We start from the raw sequence: 20,015 nt of genomic DNA on the forward strand, positions 1-20,015 counted from the left end.
CACCTTGTTACTCATTGTTTTTAAATTTTGAACAGTGCAGCTGGCCAGACAAGAGACATAAATTTTAGATCTGTATTTTGTGAAGGTACTTACCTACTATCTGTATCCAGGCCTACAAAATCCTTTTTTTCAAAAGGAACACAGAGAAGTGGGATCTTATCTCCAGACTTATCTGTGGCTCTGTCAAGACGTTTGGATTCTAATACAATGAAGAGAGATTCAATGAAGTCTTCTATCCTCTTTTCTACGTTTTCACATTCATCATAACTAGGATAAAATGCCACATCTGTACGAGGTTGCTCTGCAATTTCTCCTTGAAGCCCAAAGACAAATAGCCGAGAATCATAAAGTGTGGAGCCATATATTTCCTTCTGAAGGTGGAATTTTTCAAAGGTCTGAGGCCAGTCCTTTGCAGAAGAACAGTCTGTGATGGTTATGAGCCCCACCACTTTGCGGTGCGTTTGAAAATCCCCCCATTCATTGTTCTCCGGTGGGTAATGATGTCTATAGCGGATGTAAAGGATGCGCTGAGAGTCGCGTACATTGATCTGACTCACGGTTGAAATCCGCTTGTAGATCTTAAAAAAGCTCTCTTCAGGGACAATCCCAACTGGCTGGACCACAACTAGTAGAGTTTGATGGTCTTCTGCACACTGCATGTAGTCAGGGACACTCATTTTTGCATCACCCGTATACTAATGAAACAAACAAACAAACAATTTCCTGTTAGATTGTTGCAGGAGTACCCATCATTTTAGAAGTTACAAATAGATTAAGGATTAGCGCTCTTCTTCAAATTCATTGTCAATTTCAGCTTTATTAAGCAAGTTATCAGATCCTAAGCTGGCTATCACACATCACGGTGTGTTAATCTTTATTTATTCATTTATATCCCACCAAAAAGCTCAAGGTGACATAAATGTTTCTCCCCTGTCCTCATTTAATCCCCACAGTAGCCCTGAGATAGGTTAGATAGAGAGGCAGGATTTGAACTGAGTGGGGATTTGAACCCTGGTCTCACAGGTCCTAGTTCAACACGCAAACCACTACACCACACTGGCTCCCAAACTTAAATTTCTCACAGTATGCTTTGCTGCTTGTAAGAATGTTCAGATGTAGAAAGACATAGAATGTTCTATATACATAGAAAGCCAGGAGCAGAGAAACATCATAGCCAGACAATGGAGAGACCTGTCAAGTATAAGCATGGACCGATGGTAGCAAACAGATGGTGAAATGTGAACAGGGGACAGAGAAAGGGCAGAACTCCTCAATACCTTCTTTGCCTCAGTCTTCTCCAAAAAAGAAAACAATGCCCAACCTGAAGAATATGGAGCAGATGATTCAGCAGGGGAAACACAGCCCATAATAAGTAAGGAGGTAATACAAGAATACTTGGCTAGTTTAGATGTATTCAAGTCTCCAGGGCCAGATGAACTACATCCAAGAGTATTAAAAGAACTGGCAGAGCTGATTTCAGAACCACTGGCATAATCTTTGAGAATTCCTGGAGAACAGGCGAAGTCCCAGCAGACTGGAGGAGGGCAAATGTAGTCCCTATTTTCAAAAAGGGGAAAAGAGAGGACCCAAACAATTACCGCCCAGTCAGCCTGACATCAATACCAGGAAAGATTATAGAGCAGATCATTAAGCAAACGGTCTGTGAGCACCTAGAAAGGAACGCTGTGATCACTAAAAGTCAGCATGGGTTTCTGAAAAATAAGTCATGTCAGACTAATCAGATCTCATTTTTTGACATAATTACAAGCCTGGTAGATGAAGGGAATGCTGTGGATATAGCCTATCTTGATTTCAGCAAGGCATTTGACAAGGTGCCCCATGATATTCTTGTAAAGAAGCTGGTAAAATGTGGGCTAGACAATGCTACCATTCAGTGGATTTGTAACTGGCTGACTGAGTGAACCCAAAGGGTGCTCATCAATGGCTCCTCTTCATCCTGGAGAGAAGTGACTAGTGGGGTGCCACAGGGTTCTGTCTTGGGCCCAGTCTTATTCAACATCTTCATCAATGACTTGGATGATGGGCTTGAGGGCATCCTGAGCAAGTTTGCAGATGGCACCAAATTGGGAGGGGTGGCTAATACCCCAGAGGACAGAATCACACTTCAGAATGACCTTAACAGATTAGACAACTGGGCCAAAGCAAACAAGATGAATTTTAACAAGGAGAAATGTAAAGTACTACACTTGGGCAAAAAAAAATGAAAGGCACAAATACAGGATGGGAGACACCTGGCTTGAGAGCAGTACATGTGAAAAGGATCTAGGAGTCTTGGTAGACCACAAACTTGACATGAGTCAACAGTGTGATGCAGCAGCTAAAAAAGCCAATGCAATTCTGGGCTGCATCAATAGGAGTATAGCATCTAGATCAAGGGAAGTAATAGTACCACTGTATTCTGCTCTGGTCAGACCTCACCTAGAGTACTGTGTCCAGTTCTGGGCACCACAGTTCAAGAAGGATACTGACAAGCTGGAACGTGTCCAGAAGAGGGCAACCAAAACGGTCAAAGGCTTGGAAACGATGCCTTATGAGGAACGGCTTAGGGAGCTGGGTATGTTTAGCTTGGAAAAGAGAAGGTTAAGGGGTGATATGATAGCCATGTTCAAATATATAAAAGGATGTCGTATAGAGGAGGGAGAAAGGTTGTTTTCTGCTGCTCCAGAGAAGTGGACACGGAGCAATGGATTCAAACTACAAGAAAGAAGATTCTACCTAAACATTAGGAAGAACTTCCTGACAGTAAGAGCTGTTCGGCAGTGGAATTTGCTACCAAGGAGTGTGGTGGAGTCTCCTTCTTTGGAGGTCTTTAAGCAGAGGCTTGACAGGCATATGTCAAGAATGCTTTGATGGTGTTTCCTGCTTGGCAGGGGGTTGGACTGGATGGCCCTTGTGGTCTCCTCCAACTCTATGATTCTATGAAATAGTATGGGAAAGAGCCCTACTAGAAAAATTAACCAACAAACTGAATCTGACATGGGGACAAATATGTAGAAGAAGATACCTTCACTCCGGTATGGCTCCCCTTTATCACATACATAGCCCAACAAGACGACAACAAGAATCCACCAACAGCATATGAATCAATATGGCTAACCTGATTCAAAAACACCCACCCACCCCACTCACACATGAAAACAAAGTTCACCACAGCCAATCACAAACAAGCAACCGCACCTAGGCCAACCCCAACTTCTCTCACCACCAAAGGAACGCAAAGAGAACCCGCACAAACAACGCTGACACAAAACCCCACACATACATTAAGCAAATTAGAAACATCGCCTCCCGACCCCACCCCCACTCGCCTTTCCCTCCTCCACCTCCTCCCCCCCTTTTCTTCCTAATGTAATCCTAATGTTTCAACAAATGAAACTGACCTATGGAAAATGTAACTTGAAAAAAGAGACATTGCGCATACCTTTGTAAACCAAGAAAATGTTAATAAAAATATTTATTTATTTTTTTTAAAAAGAAAGCCAGGAGCAGCCACGAGGGTTAAGAAACTGCTGGGGCAAATTTTGGGAGCCCTATAACTGGGAATATCTTAAATAAGGGAACCTCTTAAATAAATGGCAACCCAGCCAGATGGATGGAGTATTAATAATAATAATAATAATACTGTGTCCAGTCTGCAGCAAGGAGAAAAGTGGTCAGAGGAGACACCTGAGTCTCTACTCCAGGATTTCCCCAGCTGCTTTCAGACTACAGCTCCCATCATCCCTGACCACTGGTCCTATCTAGCTAGGGATGATGGGAGTTGTGGTCCGAAAACAGCAGGGGACTCAAGTTTGGGGAAACCTTGCTCTAAACCAGGCTTCCTCAACCTCGACCCTCCAGATGTTTTGAGACTACAATTCCCATCATCCCTGACCACTGGCCCTGCTAGCTAGGGATGATGGGAGTTGTAGGCCAAAAACATATGGAGGGCAGAATTTGAGGAAGCCTGTGCTACACTAACCTAGAGGGAATTTTGACTTGTCACCCAGGAAAGAAGGAAAAGCTGCACCCACTGAAAATTCCCTCATTGACCCTGGGGTTTTTCTTTATGGAGGGGTGGGGTGGGGAAGGCACCTAAAGCCACTGGAAAGCGAAGTTGGGAAGGGTCCCTGGGGGTCATCTTTCTTGTCCAATCCACCACCCCCCTCCTAGCAATGAAAAAAATAATAATCTCTTCCTCCTGTGCGGGGAGAAGAGGGCGTGGGACGGAGGAGAGAAAGTAAGCCCCAGCAGGACATGAACGTTAATATATATGTACTGTATATATAAGAAAGGATTACAGTATTATTAGTTTTATGTCATTAACAAAATAATAACAACAATTCGTAATTATAACAGCCTCAGGAGTGCACGATAAAGGGACACATGGAAGGGAAGGGGCAGCTGAGGTAATATATATATGTGTGTGAGAGAGGGGGAAGGCGAAATTTTCTGAGGCGAAAGCAGCCCCTCCCCCCTCCCCCACCGCGATAAAGGGAGGGGGGCTCTGGCTCACTCACTCAGCCCGGGCGACGCAATAGCTCCGCCTCCTCTCGGCCTCTTCCTCAGCGCGCCCGCTCCACAGGCAGAAGGGAGCGGAACTCGCCGGCGCGGGGAGGGAGGGCTTGACTGCGCAGTCGCCCCGCCGCAAAGACGAAGTACGCAAGCGCAGGAGTTCCCGCGCGAAAGTTGGTCCCGCCCCTCCGCGTGGAGTAACGAATCTGCAAAACACGGGACTACAACTCCCGTAATGCTCGGCTGTTGGCCAAGCAGGTTGCGGGCTGGTGGGAGTTGGAGTCGCCCGGCGAATTACAAAGGGAAGGCTTCTCCCCGCCCCCAGCGCTGACTTAAAGAGCTCCACAAATATATTGTTACTACTTACCGTGTTTCTCATATTATAAGACATGTCTTATATTTATTTTTTCCTCAAAAAAACACACTATGGCTTATTTTCAAGGGATGTCTTATTTTTTTCCTCCTCCTCCTGCCGCGTCCGGCATTGCTGCTGCGCCTATCACTATGTCTTATTTTCGGGGTATGGCTTATATTCCTTGAATGCTTAAAAATCCTGCTATGGCTTATTTTATGGGTATGTCTTAAAATATGAGAAACAGGGTAGGTTGCTTTGGGGCGAGATAAATCGACGGACTAATAGTAATAGTAATAACAGTCGTTTCCATGCGACGGTTACTTCAGACGTTTCAAAGTATTATTATTAGTACTATGGGGGGGAGGGGCTTCCAACTCTACAATTCTATGATTCTATATTTATTTACACTCCGCCTTCTCCCCAGAGTGGATTCCAGGGGGGAAATGTATGTACTGACGAGATTCTGCACAGGAATAATGCGTATCCGTAGCGCACAAAGTCGCTGACGAGTGATGTCATCGACGCGTCTTGCGGGACTTGTAGTCTTTCGCAACGAGGCGGCTCGAGGCGCGTTTGGGCTCGGAGAGAGGGAGGCGGGGTCGTAGCCGCAGTGCACTGTGGGACAGGTAGTTTCGAGCTCCTTGCGACGCCGCAGCCAGAGCCGAGACGAAAACTACAAATCCCAGGGAGAGAGGCGACGCATCCGACGGAGGCCGCGCGGTTGTGGGAGGGAGATGGTCTGGGAAGATGGCGTCGCGGGTGAGTGGAATCGGCGGTAGCGGCGGCGGCGGCGAAGAAAACCGTCTGGTGTCGGTGTCGCTGCCGTTGTCTCGCATCCGGGTGATCATGAAGAGCTCTCCTGAGGTGTCCAGCATCAACCCGGACGCCATTTTCCTCACGGCGAAGGCCACGGTAGGGCCCCGGCAAGGACGCTTCTGAGGGGGATCCGACGGTGGCAGCAGCTCTCCTGTGGAGACCAAGCTCCTGGGAAGGTGGGGTGGTTTTTTTTAAAAAAGAGTAGGCACACACGTGTGTGTGTATTCGGTTCAGTTCTACCTCGCAGGGTTGTGTGGAACTCCCAAGGGAATTTTCACGTCTTCCGCCTTGACCTCGATTCAGTAACTTACTCTATTTCTATGCAAAGTGGCTCCCGAGCAACAATGACGTACAGTAATTGCGCATCACAAATACAACGTGAATTATATAGAATAATTAACCAAATCAGCACTAGAACGATCACCTTCTATAAAATGCTAGTAACAAAACAACTTTTAAAAAAAGAAGGAAAGAAAAGCTAAACAGCACAATTACAGCAAATGTCAACTTTGGAACTCCCTGCCTAGAGAAACCAAACTGACTCCTTGCTGCTGTTCTGCCAGCAGCTGAAGGCATTCTTGTTGCAACGGGCTTTGGGGAACTGACTGCATTTGATGCCATACTGTTGTTGTTTTAATTATTTTTAGGATTTTAATAAATTATAAATGTATGTTTTAATTGTCAGCGATGGTTGCTTTTTTGCATTTAGAGCTGTTACTTTTATCTGTAAGGCAGGGGGCAAAGGCAGGGTATAGCTAAATATGTAGTAGCAGTAGGAACGACAATGGTGATAAAAAGTGTAGCTTAGTTTCCCATCCCATGACAAGCCTACTATGGGACATATTTTGTATTGCATCGTGGATATCTATTGATTGATGAAATCAATTGTGCCACTTTTCCTTCAAGGGGGGCATGCACGGTTTTTCTCCTCCCAATTTTATCCTCGCAGTAAACCTGAGAGTGACGGACTGCCCCAGGGTCACTGAGTGAGCTTCATGACTGGGGAGAGGTTTGAATGCTGGTCCCCCCCCCCTCCAGCACTCTTAACCACTGCACCATAATACCTCCTCTTGTTGTAGTACCCTCTGTGGTTCCAACAGGGTGATTGATGTAATTACAATAAAACAGTGTACGCTGAATAATATACACCTGGCTCATTGGCATACTATATTCTTATCCTTAGGAGCTGTTTGTCCAGTATTTAGCCGTGCATTCCTACAAGCATGGCCAGGGAAAGAACAAAACATCATTAACCTATAGTGACTTGTCTCATACAGCAGAGAACTATGATACATTTCAGTTCCTTGCAGGTAGGTCTTTACTCTTATTGGTCATGTAATTGTTGCAGATTTTTGAGTCCCCTATGGTGAAGTGGTTCTGTTAAGACTACAAACCACCTTAAAAAGTCTCCTGGAACTGTTTTCCACTGATACAAAGGAGGCTGCGAAGAAGGTAGTCTTTGCCATCGCCATCACCACTTGGTAGGCTCGATGTTAAGCTCTAACTCAGGCATCCCCAAACTTCGGCCCTAACCACTGGTCCTGTTAGCTAGGGATCATGGGAGTTGTAGGCCAAAACATCTGGAGGGCCGCAGTTGGGGGATGCCTGCTCTAACTCGTGTTCTGTCCAATTCGAAATGGTTTTTTTGCCACTTGTGCTCTAGCCATCTCAGCAATTGTTCCATTGCTGAATGAGAGAAACATTAGAGTTATGGATGATGGGCAGAGAGAATGACTAGGATACAGATTTCCTGTTTTAACCCATGCTAGTTTCTAAGTCTTCACGAGTCACCTCCTTAAATTTACCAAGTGCTCTTGGACAACCATAGCAGTGAAAATCTTTTTTTGGGGGGGGGGGGGGGTTGTAGATGTAAAAGTCTGCGTTGGGTATGGTATGTGGTTCCATTGTGAACCTTGCAGTGGGCCACACCTTTCCTTAGTTATTTTGTAGCATCTGTAAGAGTGCTTCTGTAATCATTTAATGAAGGTTCCCTTCTTCCAGATATCCTGCCAAAGAAGATATTGGCTAGCAAATATCTAAAAATGCTTGAGAGAGAAAAAGAGGGAGGAGAAGAGGAGGACGAGGAGGCAGAAGAGGACGAGGATGAAGAAAGTGAAGAGGAAGAAGCATCTTGAGGGTGACAAATGACTTTGCAGCACATGCTTGTCACACATTAACTTTTTTAGATGACTTGTGTTCAAGTAAAGTCCTGTTATCTCTCCATTGGTTGAAAATTAAACAGCTGGATTGCCAGTTTGTTTTACAATATATGCAAGAGCCCTAAGTGTGGGACTGAATTTGTGAAGAGATTATTCTTTTTAATCCTACAAAATACAGCTCTTTGTTAAAAACTTACTAACTACATATGAAACATTTTTATCTTGTGGATACTGTATCTCCAATACATCTGTATCTCCTCTGTCCACAGTGACAATGGACCTAATAGGGAACAATTCATTTATCAGCTTCATAGAAACCAAACTAGCTTCTTTCATAATGCAGAATGTCCAGCCTAGTTGGGAACAAATGGGAAAACTCTTTTCATGTTTTTTAATTACTACTTGCAGTGATATTATGCATATTGTTAATAGGAAAAAAATTGCTCTGTCTCATGGTAATGTGTATATTTTGAAAGGATGTTAAATATAGAAGTAGCATTTCCACAGCAGGGCTCTTTCCCATTTTGAGTAAGAGATGTACTTTATTCTTTAAACAGTGGCAACATTTGTAGAATACTTGTTCTAATGAATGTTTTATAAAAATGAAATCAGAATATTATTGTATAAGCACTTTTCCTTTGCATTTCCTTCAAAAATTGAACCTGTTCAGGGATTGGGCCAAAGGCCTAGTGAAGGTTGTTGTATGTGTCTGCATGATGTAAAACTTAATTGAAGTGGGATAATAGGTGAGCATTCCAGGCCGTACACAAGGCAGGGAGTGTAATAAAATGTGATTTTTGATCCATTTACACTATGTATTAGGCCTCCCATCCTCTTGCACCAACTCTGTAGTTGCTTCCATCAACCTGTTGAATGATAGAGATGCTTTGTTTGAAATTGCTTGAAAGGTTTAGTACTAAATGCTTATATAGCCAGCTGATCCACAGGAAAAGAAATTCTTTCCTTAGTCTTTACTTTTTAAAAAATAAAATAAAAATGAAGCACTTTCTAAAGATTTTGCTTCACCAGCTTCTGGTGACCCACATGGCAGAACCTTCCCTGCTACTCAAGGGCAGGTGCTATCTCAGGGGTGTCTGCATGTGCTCTGAAAGCCACTGGAGTTTGAGTGGTTCCAGACCATCAAATGCTTTAAAAAAAGTCAAATTGGGACTAGAAGTTTGCAATATTGGTATTACATTATACCCACCCTTCAAATTCTCCTCCTACACTGCCAATTAACCCTCTGAAGTTCTTAAAATATGGGTAGGTTTATATGCCACCAGTTGGTTTGGTAATGGCATACCAGAGCCCTTTCTACAGTGGAATTAAAACTGTAATTCTTCAGTGGCTAGCTGCTGCCCTCCTGAATGATTTTCTAGACATTTAGAAGTACTCATGCAGAGGACACAAAGCTTAGCTCAGCCTCCCCCCATGATAGGAGAGAGTTTGAACAATATACTGATTAAAATACAAGTGCAGTACAAAGCAGGTACACTATTGCTCCAGATTCATTGGCTGCAAGATCTACCCTCTGAAGCAAACCTGGGAGTTATAAAGACAGGACACACATAGGAAGTTATGGACTATACAGCCATAATGTCCTGTGTTTGATAAAGCACCTTGGTCTAGTGATGTGTGTGAGCAAAACAGCATCTATTAAATTGCAGAGATAGCCAGACATTTTTCTCCTAGGTTCCATGGAAACTGAGCTAATAAGGAAATTCTTATGCACACAATACCAGAATGAGTAAGAATGCTCAACTGGTCTGAAAGACAAACGTTCAAATTGTTTCCCAGCAATGAAGTTTGGTATGTGACCTTGGACCAGTTACCATCATGCAGCCTACCTTACTTCATAGGATGGATGATAAAACTGCCCAGGATGTGTGCATCCACATCCCCACCCTGTAAAAAAATGTATTACACCAGGCACTTGAAACCCATGCATAATAGAAAATGGTACATTTGAACTTGTAAATATGAGTAATTTATTGACATACTATGAGGCAGAAACAAAATCGACACCATACAAAATAACTTTATAAAATATTCACATATTTCATCAAGATTTACAGCATTTTGAGCTTGTTACATGTCTTATGGTATGGAGGTAATAAAAAAAACACTACACTAAATCTTTAGTATTAGTTTATAATATATATACACACACACATACACAAGAAACCAAAACAAAAGTAAAAGGTTAGTTTGTCATGAGTTTATTGCATAAGTAGTGCAAAGTATTTTACTAGCAAGCTGTAAAACAAACATGGAAAGAGGAACCACCTAAGTTTAAAAACAGGACAATAAATGTTGAATTTCACAGTCTTCTGAAGCTTCCTTCAAGAGTTTCTCTCCCTGCGTTCTACTCCCAAACACAACTCCCTCTGTGTTATAATATATTTGGGGAATTAAAACTACCAAGTTATTCTGAAGGAAATTAGATCTAAAGGGCATATGTTGCTTAAAATCACTTGGGTGCAAACTCAGGGTGGCATCCAACTAAACAGTTTGGCTAGCACAACGACATCTACTCACAGTGGAACATTCCCAAATTCAACCCTCCGGAGCAGATTTAGGGGGTGAGAGGCAGCCAATTTCCACTGCACAGCTAAAATCCTTGGGCTAGCCAAACTGTTAGTTGGATCCTGCCCTCAGTTTCCAGTGGGGGGTGTTTTGGAGTAGCAATGTGGCTCAGCTGTCCAGTTAGGTTTATCCTAACTGATTTGTTAGCTTATTCCTTAATCAATATATAATTATTACAAGTACTTGATTGCTTTTTTCCAGTTGGAAAGCAGCAAGCGACACCACTCCCCATCTTGATGTTCAGTGATTATAAAGCAAGCATACAAACCAAGAGAGAACATATATTGTCTGTTTTACAACCTTAAGTTTCCTTTTTCTCAAAACCTACTTCGTAAAGTCACTACATCCTCTACCGAACAATGCAGGGCAGACTTGATAACAACTATTGAACTAACACCAGCAAAAGGGTAAGAATCTCTAACTAAGTGAAGAGAGACAAACTCTCTCAGTTCTTCAGGGGATCTCACAAATACAAATTAAAAGCCAGGTAGCCTTTTAACAATATATTAAAACTAATGAAAGCCAAACAAAATGCTCAGTGAAATAAAAGGAACAAAATGCAGCATATTCAGGCTCTTGTTTCAATCGTGAGGTACCTGTAAGTCTTATATTCTGCCCAAGTACTATGGTACATTAAAAACATTTTAAAATTCTTAACCATAAGCCAATTTACAGGACACTATTACTGAGAAAGTGCAACAATGCTGATCACTTATATGCAGCATATTAAAAGGTTGGTTACTCTTTTATAAAATATAGCTTTACTTATAGACCCGTTGGGGCAGTTTTGTAACATACACTTTTTTCCTGTTGATTGAGTCTCTCTGCAGCAAAAAGGAAAAAAATAAGGAAAAACACCTCCTTTAGGGTATAGCTTAAATCCTGCCACTTAGGAATGTTGGTGTCCCCCGTCTCTCCCCCCCCCCCACACACATTTCTTTAATTCCCCCACCCAGATATTAAACTAAATTATCAATTTTTACAGGAAAAGATTCCCATGCTGTATTGGTTATGGTTTATAAAGTCAAATTTTCAATCTTCAAAAACAATAGTACTGTATATTACAACTTAGTCTTCCCCAAAAAAAGGTAAGTTAAAAAAAGTTTTATATAAAAAAGGATATTCAAACTGTTATATAAAAACATGCAGAAAGTTACTTTGATGTTTTTATTCCCTTACCTGACATATGCATACACATCACTTCCATGTTTTACTATATACATGTACATTTGTACAGTAACCTTTGCCAGCTTGGGGGAGGGGGGGTCATCCAGGTGTTGTTGGACTACAACTCCCATCAGTCCCCAGTGAGCAAGTGCTGTCTGGTGCTTATGGGAGCTGTAGTCCCCTTTCTGGAGGGCACCAGGCTAGCAAAGATTGGTGTACAGCTTGAGTATTAGTAGCTACATACATACATCTTCACACATATTGAGCTTCCCACCCCCAGAACTACCCAGGCCACACAGATTTCACTAATTAAATGAAGGAAGTATATATATGTGTGTTGTGTGCAGATTTGCTCCCTTCGGTGAAACAAATGGGGCAGCCCACATATATTGGCTAGCACATTGGAGCACGCTCATCCCAAGATTAAACGGCCACACTACTTCCTTTCGGGCAAACACTGAGAAGCTCCACAGAGCATGCATGGTTCACAACCATGCAAATGTATGCATAGAATAGTTTGGGATCCGAGTATCAATTTTTTGTTTCTGTCTGTTTGTTTTTCAATTATGCTTTTTTTTCTTAAAAAAAAACTCTTTCCACATTACAAGCATTCCATTACGCTGTATATTTATATAGTTTTATTACACACAAAAATACACTTTCATAATTTTTCAGAAACCTGACAGTTTTCAGTTTTGCTGTTAAAAAGGGTTTATAGTTTGTATAGGAGCGTGACGATTTTGCTATGCATTGGGACTTAACACAAAAGGCACAAAGATGAAGAGAGAGAAAAATCAAATGCATTTTTGTAACACAACCCCCTCCCCCCAACACCCTTGTCTTCAGAGGACAAGTAATCACATACTGTTTGGTCACTTTGGACAATCTCATTTATAATTTGAATAAATTAGCACCCAACTGCTTAGTCTGAGGTAGATCCAAACTGGAAAGAGTGCTGGGTCCCCACTACCCCCGTCTGCGATTAATCTTGGAGGCAAAAAGGAGTCAGTGTCAGTTATGTGATGCAAAAAAGCATCACTATGTTTTCAACATATGTACATTTAAAAAAATTGTCAAGACTCTTCTTTCGATACAACTACATATCACTCGGGGGAATAAAGCAACATTAATCCCCTTAGCCCTTTTTTTTAAAAAATGAATTTATTCCAATTGCTTAATATTTTCTCCACACATCACAATGTCCGGATTAACAGTGTGGCTGGAGCCCAGTCTAGGAGGTGTAAAATACTGTAAAAATTGGGATAGAATGGCAAGACTACAGGGCAGGTGCCGCCATTGCCAACTTAAAAACACAGACTGGTTTTAAGGATAAGAACAACTTTTTTAAAAAAATCTCTTGTGCCTTCATGGGAAAGAGTTAAGTCTTACTAAATTAATGTTTTTGCATATTCTGATTTTGGACAAATTTGATACATTTGTTAAGGCTTAAGTTAAAGAAACCACATCGCATCAAGCAAGCATGTAACTAAAACTGCTTAAGGTACATACACTGCATTAAATGCTAATTCTCCTACATTGAGTTTTTAATAGATGAATGTATAGAGTGACGTATACTCTCTATAATATATATATATATATATAATGAAATGGAAACTCTACAGCATTACTAATGGGTAGAAATAAATTTTTAAGTTTTCCTCAAGTGCTAATTTTATATTTCTGTATATCCTTTATATCCTGGAAGCCAGGAACATTGCAACAGAGAGGCAGCAAAAGGATGTAAACTATTTCTATTTAGTACCATTTTGAAATAAGGCCCTTCACTAATCTCTCTCATTAGCTAATCAGTTTTTTTCAATAATGTATTTTGTTTCTTCCTTCTTGGCAAATGAAATATGTACGATAATGATGTTCCTAGGCAATTATTCTCTGTGGGTAGGATCCAGACCCAAGTTAGCTGAACTTGGGTGCCACCGCCAAGTTTTTATTACTATTCATTACTGCATTTATGTCCCGTTTTTTTGTCCAAGGAGGTGTGCTTGGTTCACCACATTTAATCCCCACAGCAACCCTGTGAGGTAGGTTAGGCTGAGAGAAGACCCTGACTGGCCCAAGGTCACCCAGTTAGCATCATGGCCAAGTGGGGATTTGAACCCTGGTCTCCCAGGTCCTAGTCCGACACTTAACAACGACACCACACTGGATCTCAGGTTAATACTGGGTTAAGTCCCATTGATTTCAGTGAAGTAACTTAAGTCTGGATCCAAGAAACATTAGTAAATAAGAAAATACTACAACTGCTTCAACTAAACTACAGTACAGGTTAAAATTAATCCCAGGAGATGTCAGTTAAATCTGAAGTGTGCCAAAGCTTTTAAAATCAGATTACACCATAAACCCTGACCATCCTAACTTCCTACCTCCAACTTCATGGCGCAAAATCCTCACAGTCTATTTTACTATTACAGAGTAATAATAATCACTTGCTAGAAACCAAGTGGCAAGTCTCGGTTGACCATGCGGGGGCACACTCGGCAAAGGAGCACAGCCCACCCCAACTCCTACCCTATGATAAGTGGGTGTTCAAGATGTACAGTACACCTTAAGAAAAACTTGTATGAAGCAAGGACGCCGTGGCTTTTGCAGCACCCAGGGGAAAATGAAGAAGAAAAAGCTTCAGAGTCAGCACACATCCTGAGGAAAGCATGGCGTTACCAACAGTTTGTGCAATGGACTCGGTAGAAAATGGGAGGTAAGGAAACCAACGTTACTATGCAGTCTGTCTCCCCATATCCTTTTGCCTCTTAGAAAGAACTGAAAAGGTGCCCGCAATGCTGTCATCTCATCATAATCAGAGGTAGGGTTTGTTTGTTTTTTTAAAGGAGAGCAACAGGCCCAAATTCTTTCCCCAAGAAGTATTTCTTCCCTGGTTGTAATCTTCTTGAGAAAAGGCTGTCGTGAATTTGGAGATCTCTCATATCTAGGCTCAATCTAGAGGCAGCAGCAAAATTGTTCTTCTCCTCCAGACTGAGTATCAAAGTGTCACATATCTCAAGCAACAAGCTCACTCTTTTAAGGATATCCTTAATGTGGGATAAAAGTTACTACACCCTTGTGCTCTTTATGGGGTTCTGCCAGATTTTGAACAGATGACGGGAAAGGCAGGGTTTTTGTTTTTTGTTTTGCATTGTAAAGTAGTATTTAAAGTAGGATAGTTCCCGTTTGACAATTTGGTTGCTTCAGCAGAATTTAGCGGTTTTTCAGTAACTTAAATCATAAAACCTTGTTAGAAGTCTCTAGCCCTCAGCGTCATAAAGCCTTATGAACACTTCTCTCAGCCTTAAGTGGTTGAAAATAAAGGGGCAAATAACATCAGTCTCTGGCAATTTAGCAGTAGCACCCTTCTTCCCTAAGGTCAAGCCCTCTCTTGTAATTCAGGGTCAGTACAGATGCCATGCTGGTTCCCTTAAAACCATGGTTTGGCAACATGCGTAAGAGCCTAAAGGTCCATTGACACCAGTATCCTGTTTCCTGATGGCTCAGATGCCTTCAGGAACTCCACCACCTTCAGATGGGGGTGGAGAAGGGGCAGAGAAAGAAATAGGCTTCACTGTGCAAGCCAGTGTTTCCCAACCTATGGGTCATGAACCACTAGAGTCGCAGAGCCTGTGCAAATGGGTCACAGGCTTCATAAGTAAGCCCAAAATAAATGTTGTTAGTAACCTTTAACTGGTATGATGAATGCCTTCTGCAACTTTTCGTTTCGTTGGCATATCAATGATGCTTGTGGCAATAAATTTATGGGTCACCACACCAAATAAATTTGGAATTGTGAGTACCGTAATCGTATCAAAAAAAACCCACTGGTGTAGGCTACAATCCAAAATACCTCTTTAAGGGAAGGGATACATCTCAGTGGCTGACCACACATTGTGCATGCAAAAAAAATGCCTGGTTCATAGAATTGGTGGATAGAATTGGTGGACTCCTGCTAGAAAACCCTGCAGGGAGCTGCTGCTAATCAGCCTACAGACAATACTGAACTAAGTAGACCAATGGTCTGACCAGTTTAAGGTAGCTCCCTACATTCCACATCTAGTGCCACACCCCAAGTAGGCTCTGAGATTGTGCTATTTGAACTGCCATCTTCCTTTTGCCACATGACAACCCACTTTTGAAACTCCAGGGAACATTCAAGCACAAACTGCGATACGGGACAGCAGGGTCTGTTGCTCAAAGACAATCCCTGAGGGATTTACATAGCTCTATGGATCTCAGGCTTCAAAGGATGGAAAAAAATTATGAACAGATCTATTTGCAAACTACTGGTGAACATGACTCATCCCAGAAAGTAAATTTCATGAATATTGAATAGTACAAGCACTGTTACTCTCCTGAACTATGAACCTTATGATGACTTGCATTAACTATCAATAGTCAAAGTAAGTGATTTATGGATAACAGCCCTATGACATATCCAGTGACAATCTTGATAACAATATGTGTATGTATAAATGAGCACAATGAATTCGCTCATCAGAATAATATTATGATTACAAGACAGCTTTCTACAGTTTAGTTTGAGATAAAAGCACCTTATTTGCACTCACTTCAAGATCTTGGGTGTGACCAACTTCTCATACCGTGAAACAGAACACACTCATAATATAAAACATTCAAGAATACATATATATATATATATTTGCACATTTAGAGTTTATATAAGTTAGTGACTTGTGTAGGGGAAAATAGCATCTTGAAGTTCGAAGAAAAAATACCTAAATAGAATCTCAAAAATATTCAACACATAATGTCATCCTAGGTTCAAAATAAGTTTAAAGCACCTTCATGTCACCCTCTGTTAAAACAAGAGATCTTATATATTATTTTACATATGTGTGCACATCTGGACTCATAGCTAGTATGCACAAGAGAACTTGGGACTTGTGTTTTCAAATGGCAAGCCCTCATATGCAAAAGAAGCAAACCTCTTAACATTAGCCTGTGATATGGAATAAGGGCCTGCCATTTAAAGGGAGAAGTACATATCCAAGTCCCTAAGGATAGCTTTTTAGATCCTGGCAAAACTTCCCATGCACACACATGCTCCTACACCTAAGGCATTCAAACATTTCTTATTGAAAACAACAGTTGGGGGCGGGGTGCAAATACAGGGTAAAAGTGGCCCCTTCCATGATATCACTGCAGTCCTTCAAGCCATGTCAAATTCGTTAAAAACAACTTTCTTTGCTCTTTGTAAAGTAGACAGCATCCTGTGGGTTTTATCCAGACCCGCTTGTTCTGATAAAGGATGCTATAAGACCCCCGTATGGCACTTGGCTTCTCAGATTAGAAGCCAATACGTTCATAGTGACTCAGGTCCTTTAGTGAATTTTGGCTACTCTCAGTAATGTTAAATCACATCTCAAAAAAGGGTGGACGGGACATTCTAATCTCTTTCAAAGTACGAAGGAGGTAGTCTTTAAACTGTACCAGCTTACTAGTTGAAGAGTCCTCTGCTGCAATCTGGCCATGCCATTTTTATTCTATGACAATACTTCAGGGATCATCATGAAAAGAAGAGTCATTTAAGTAGGGTGGAGTCAGGTACACAGCACGCCAAATGAACAGGCTTAACATGGGGTGGGAGGGCTGAAATAACTTCACAAACAGGGCAGGGGCAGGGGCTTCTCTGTCTGCTTTAAGTGTGCCAAAGGGTAGCTCAGCAGAAGTCAGAGCCAATTACTAACAGGTACATTTGCAGCCCAAAGGCTACAGAAAGATCACAAATCACAAGCTATCCAATTCACAGCTATCCATTTGGGCTGCCCGCTTAATTAGTATGGAGAATTCATACAAGGTTGAGTGAGAAAAGCTACATCGGGTAAGCAGCCCTACGGCACAGAATGAAGCCCAAGCCCATGTTTTGCCCTCTGTCCAATGGTTTCACATAGCCACTGCAACAGTTTGGCTGAGCCCAAAGCCACGTTAGAACAGCCAAATGAATCAGATGCTGAGGTTCTCCACCAGTTGTTTTCTTGGCACAATCTCCCAATCTGCATTCCTTGTAACCAGACAGCATGGCCGACTGGTCAAAAGGGCAGTGATAAAACTGCAGGGCAGAGAGCTATGTATAACTGATTATAGCAGTGCATAAAATCCAGGGGGGGGGGTTTACATATTTTGCAAGCAAAGTGCATTTTGGAAAGGGACAAAAAATGAAGCTATGGAGTGAAAGCAGACAAAACTTCACTAAAATATATAAAGCAAATTTAGCAAACTGTCCTTCAAGGATTTGTTGGCTACATACAAATGGATAAAATGCAGAAACTAAATATGAGCCTTTATGTTCCTCCCTTAATACTGTAAAATCAGACGACACTCGCTCTAGAAATACAACAATGAATGTGACAATTTCTCCCTTGTCTCATCCTAACGCTATGTACAGTATTGTTCCAATAGCTACAGCAGATGAAAACAGAAAACCCATTACAGTAAAAAAAAAATCCAACAAAATAATAATCAGTGCAATTACATCCTGCTTGAGTTTTTCCTAGAAATGATGGCCTGTATGCCTTTAGAAGCAAATTGTCAGTGACTACAAATGCAAAAGAAAGATATACCTGTAATGCATGGTCTCATACTGCATGTATCTTAGCCAGTGCCATTTCAAAATGAACAAAGCTCCCAAACAAAAATAACTGCTTTTGGAGAAACGAATTGTAATTAGAACAGAAAACTTTAATCTACAACTGCTACCTAACAGTGACGTTTACATTCTTTTCCTTAGGCAGAAAGACCTTATGGCTTAAGTAATGTCACAGGAGTTGTTCTCTGGGTTATATCACATGTGGCAAGATTTCTACCTACAACCCCTAAAAAAGGACCAAAATCTCATCCCAAAGTGTCAGTGGTCACAGGTGATGTGAAAGACCTGAGACCCTGAAGAGCTGTTCCAGACTCGGTGATAATGAGCAAGATGGACTATTGATCCGTCTGGTCTGGTAATAAGGCAGCTTCCAACTATCCCCCAGAACTGAAGATGGGACATGAGACTGTGAAGCATTGCTCTAAGCACATAAGATCTAGTTCGTTTCTCAAGGGGGTGGGGAGAGACTACACTGACTTCAAGAGATAAGGCTTGGCGCTCCTATTGTGGTGCTTGCATATAACTGGATACTTCCAATCCCACCTGTTCCCGATAACTGTTTTTTGGCTCTGGGGGTGGTGGCCTTAGACAAATCTATATGTGTGTGTGTGTGTGTGTGTCAGGTTGGTAGGCAACCCAGGAGCCCATATTAATGTTTAAGCCAATCCCATATCCAACAACCTAGATCAGGAAGAGTGAAGACTCATAGAACTATCTCCAAGAACTTGGAGCTATTAAGATGCTGCCATAGCCTAAGTCACAACAGTCGACATGATGCTTCAGATGTTGTTGAGCTCCCATCATCTCAGACTCCTGGTTATACTGGCTGGGAGCTAGTGTCCAACAACACGCAGAAGGCACTAACTACACTGGCTCCTCCTAACCTATGCAATCTTTTTTACCTACCTGACTGCTACATGTTATCTGAATATTGGGTACAGGCAGGAGTAACACAGGTAATCTCCAGCATGTGCAAAGCTGAGGAGGAACAGGAGGGAGGGCGTTGTGAGAATTCCCACCTCCCCTGAACAAACCCATCACAGCTCAACTTGAAGTCGCCACATGCAGCCACACAGTATGTCCTTACAAGTCAAGACTAGCAACACACACACACCCCTTGGCAAGTTTCTAGATGTGAATTATTCCAGTGCTCTAGCCATTGTTATAATAAAATTCAACAACACAGCTTCAAATGTGTTGCATATCCCAATCAAGTCAGCATCAGAACAGTAATGAAAACTAGGCAGGGGCTTGATTGTGCCTGTGCTCAAGACCCAAAGCTGAGAAGGAGAGGCAAAGAACTTGGCTAGGCCCAAAACATAAGCTAACGTCAGTAACTACTCCAAAATGTGGTGTGGGGAGGAGATCTGGCCATGGCTGGCTCTGTCTCTCACTCCCCTTGTCATTATCTCCGGCCAACAACCTTTGAGCAAGCAAGGGGCAACAATGCCAATCCTAATATGCTCCAGAACTCATCCATGTTCTCTGCATCAACAATGCATATTTTTTAAAGGCACAAGAGACCTATTATAGTGTGTTTTGCTTTTTCAAATAAAATGGCTTCAGTTATCATTGCTGGTTCATTGGTTTGCGCTCTGAAACAGAAGCAATTCCATTGGTTGCTGCTTTCTTCCTTTTTACATCTCAATACTGCTAAAATTATAAAGCAAACAAAACAAAGCTTCCTACAATAGGAGGTTCCTTACTTGGCAACATGAAATTGACAGCAAAGCAACTGGTTTTGCTAGGGCTGAGATGTCAGCCCCTTGTTCTTTTTTGAGACGTTACGGAAATTTATAAGCATCAA

The 20,015-nt window shown here is 41.9% G+C and overlaps 2 protein-coding genes across 4 annotated transcripts in view; one reads left to right on the forward strand and one right to left on the reverse strand.

The window, feature by feature from the left end:
- Nucleotides 1-4,662, reverse strand: part of TRAPPC9 (trafficking protein particle complex subunit 9) — a 257,231-nt gene extending 252,569 nt beyond the window's left edge. For both annotated transcript variants that reach the window (XM_088676018.1, XM_088676019.1), the window contains exons 1-2: nt 4,521-4,662; nt 94-695 (exon numbers count right to left, since the gene is read on the reverse strand). In XM_088676018.1, the coding sequence (XP_088532144.1) occupies nt 94-677 (584 nt within the window). In that variant the 5' untranslated portion in view covers nt 678-695; nt 4,521-4,662. The remainder of the gene's footprint in view (nt 1-93; nt 696-4,520) is intronic.
- A 931-nt stretch (nt 4,663-5,593) lies between these two features.
- Nucleotides 5,594-8,654, forward strand: CHRAC1 (chromatin accessibility complex subunit 1). Of its 2 annotated transcripts, none has more exons than XM_088676022.1 (3): nt 5,594-5,782; nt 6,870-6,996; nt 7,673-8,654. In XM_088676022.1, exons 1-3 carry the CDS (start codon nt 5,618-5,620, stop codon nt 7,819-7,821), a joined length of 441 nt encoding a protein of 146 aa, XP_088532148.1. In that variant the 5' UTR covers nt 5,594-5,617; the 3' UTR covers nt 7,822-8,654. The 2 variants fall into 2 exon arrangements, with proteins under 2 accessions (XP_088532148.1, XP_034981243.3); XM_035125352.3 differs by having other exon boundaries at nt 7,688-8,654.
- Nucleotides 8,655-20,015: the final 11,361 nt, after the last annotated feature.

Source organism: Zootoca vivipara, chromosome 8 (assembly GCF_965207765.1).
Source record: "Zootoca vivipara chromosome 8, rZooViv2.hap1.1, whole genome shotgun sequence".
Classification (NCBI taxonomy): Eukaryota; Metazoa; Chordata; class Lepidosauria; order Squamata; family Lacertidae; genus Zootoca; species Zootoca vivipara.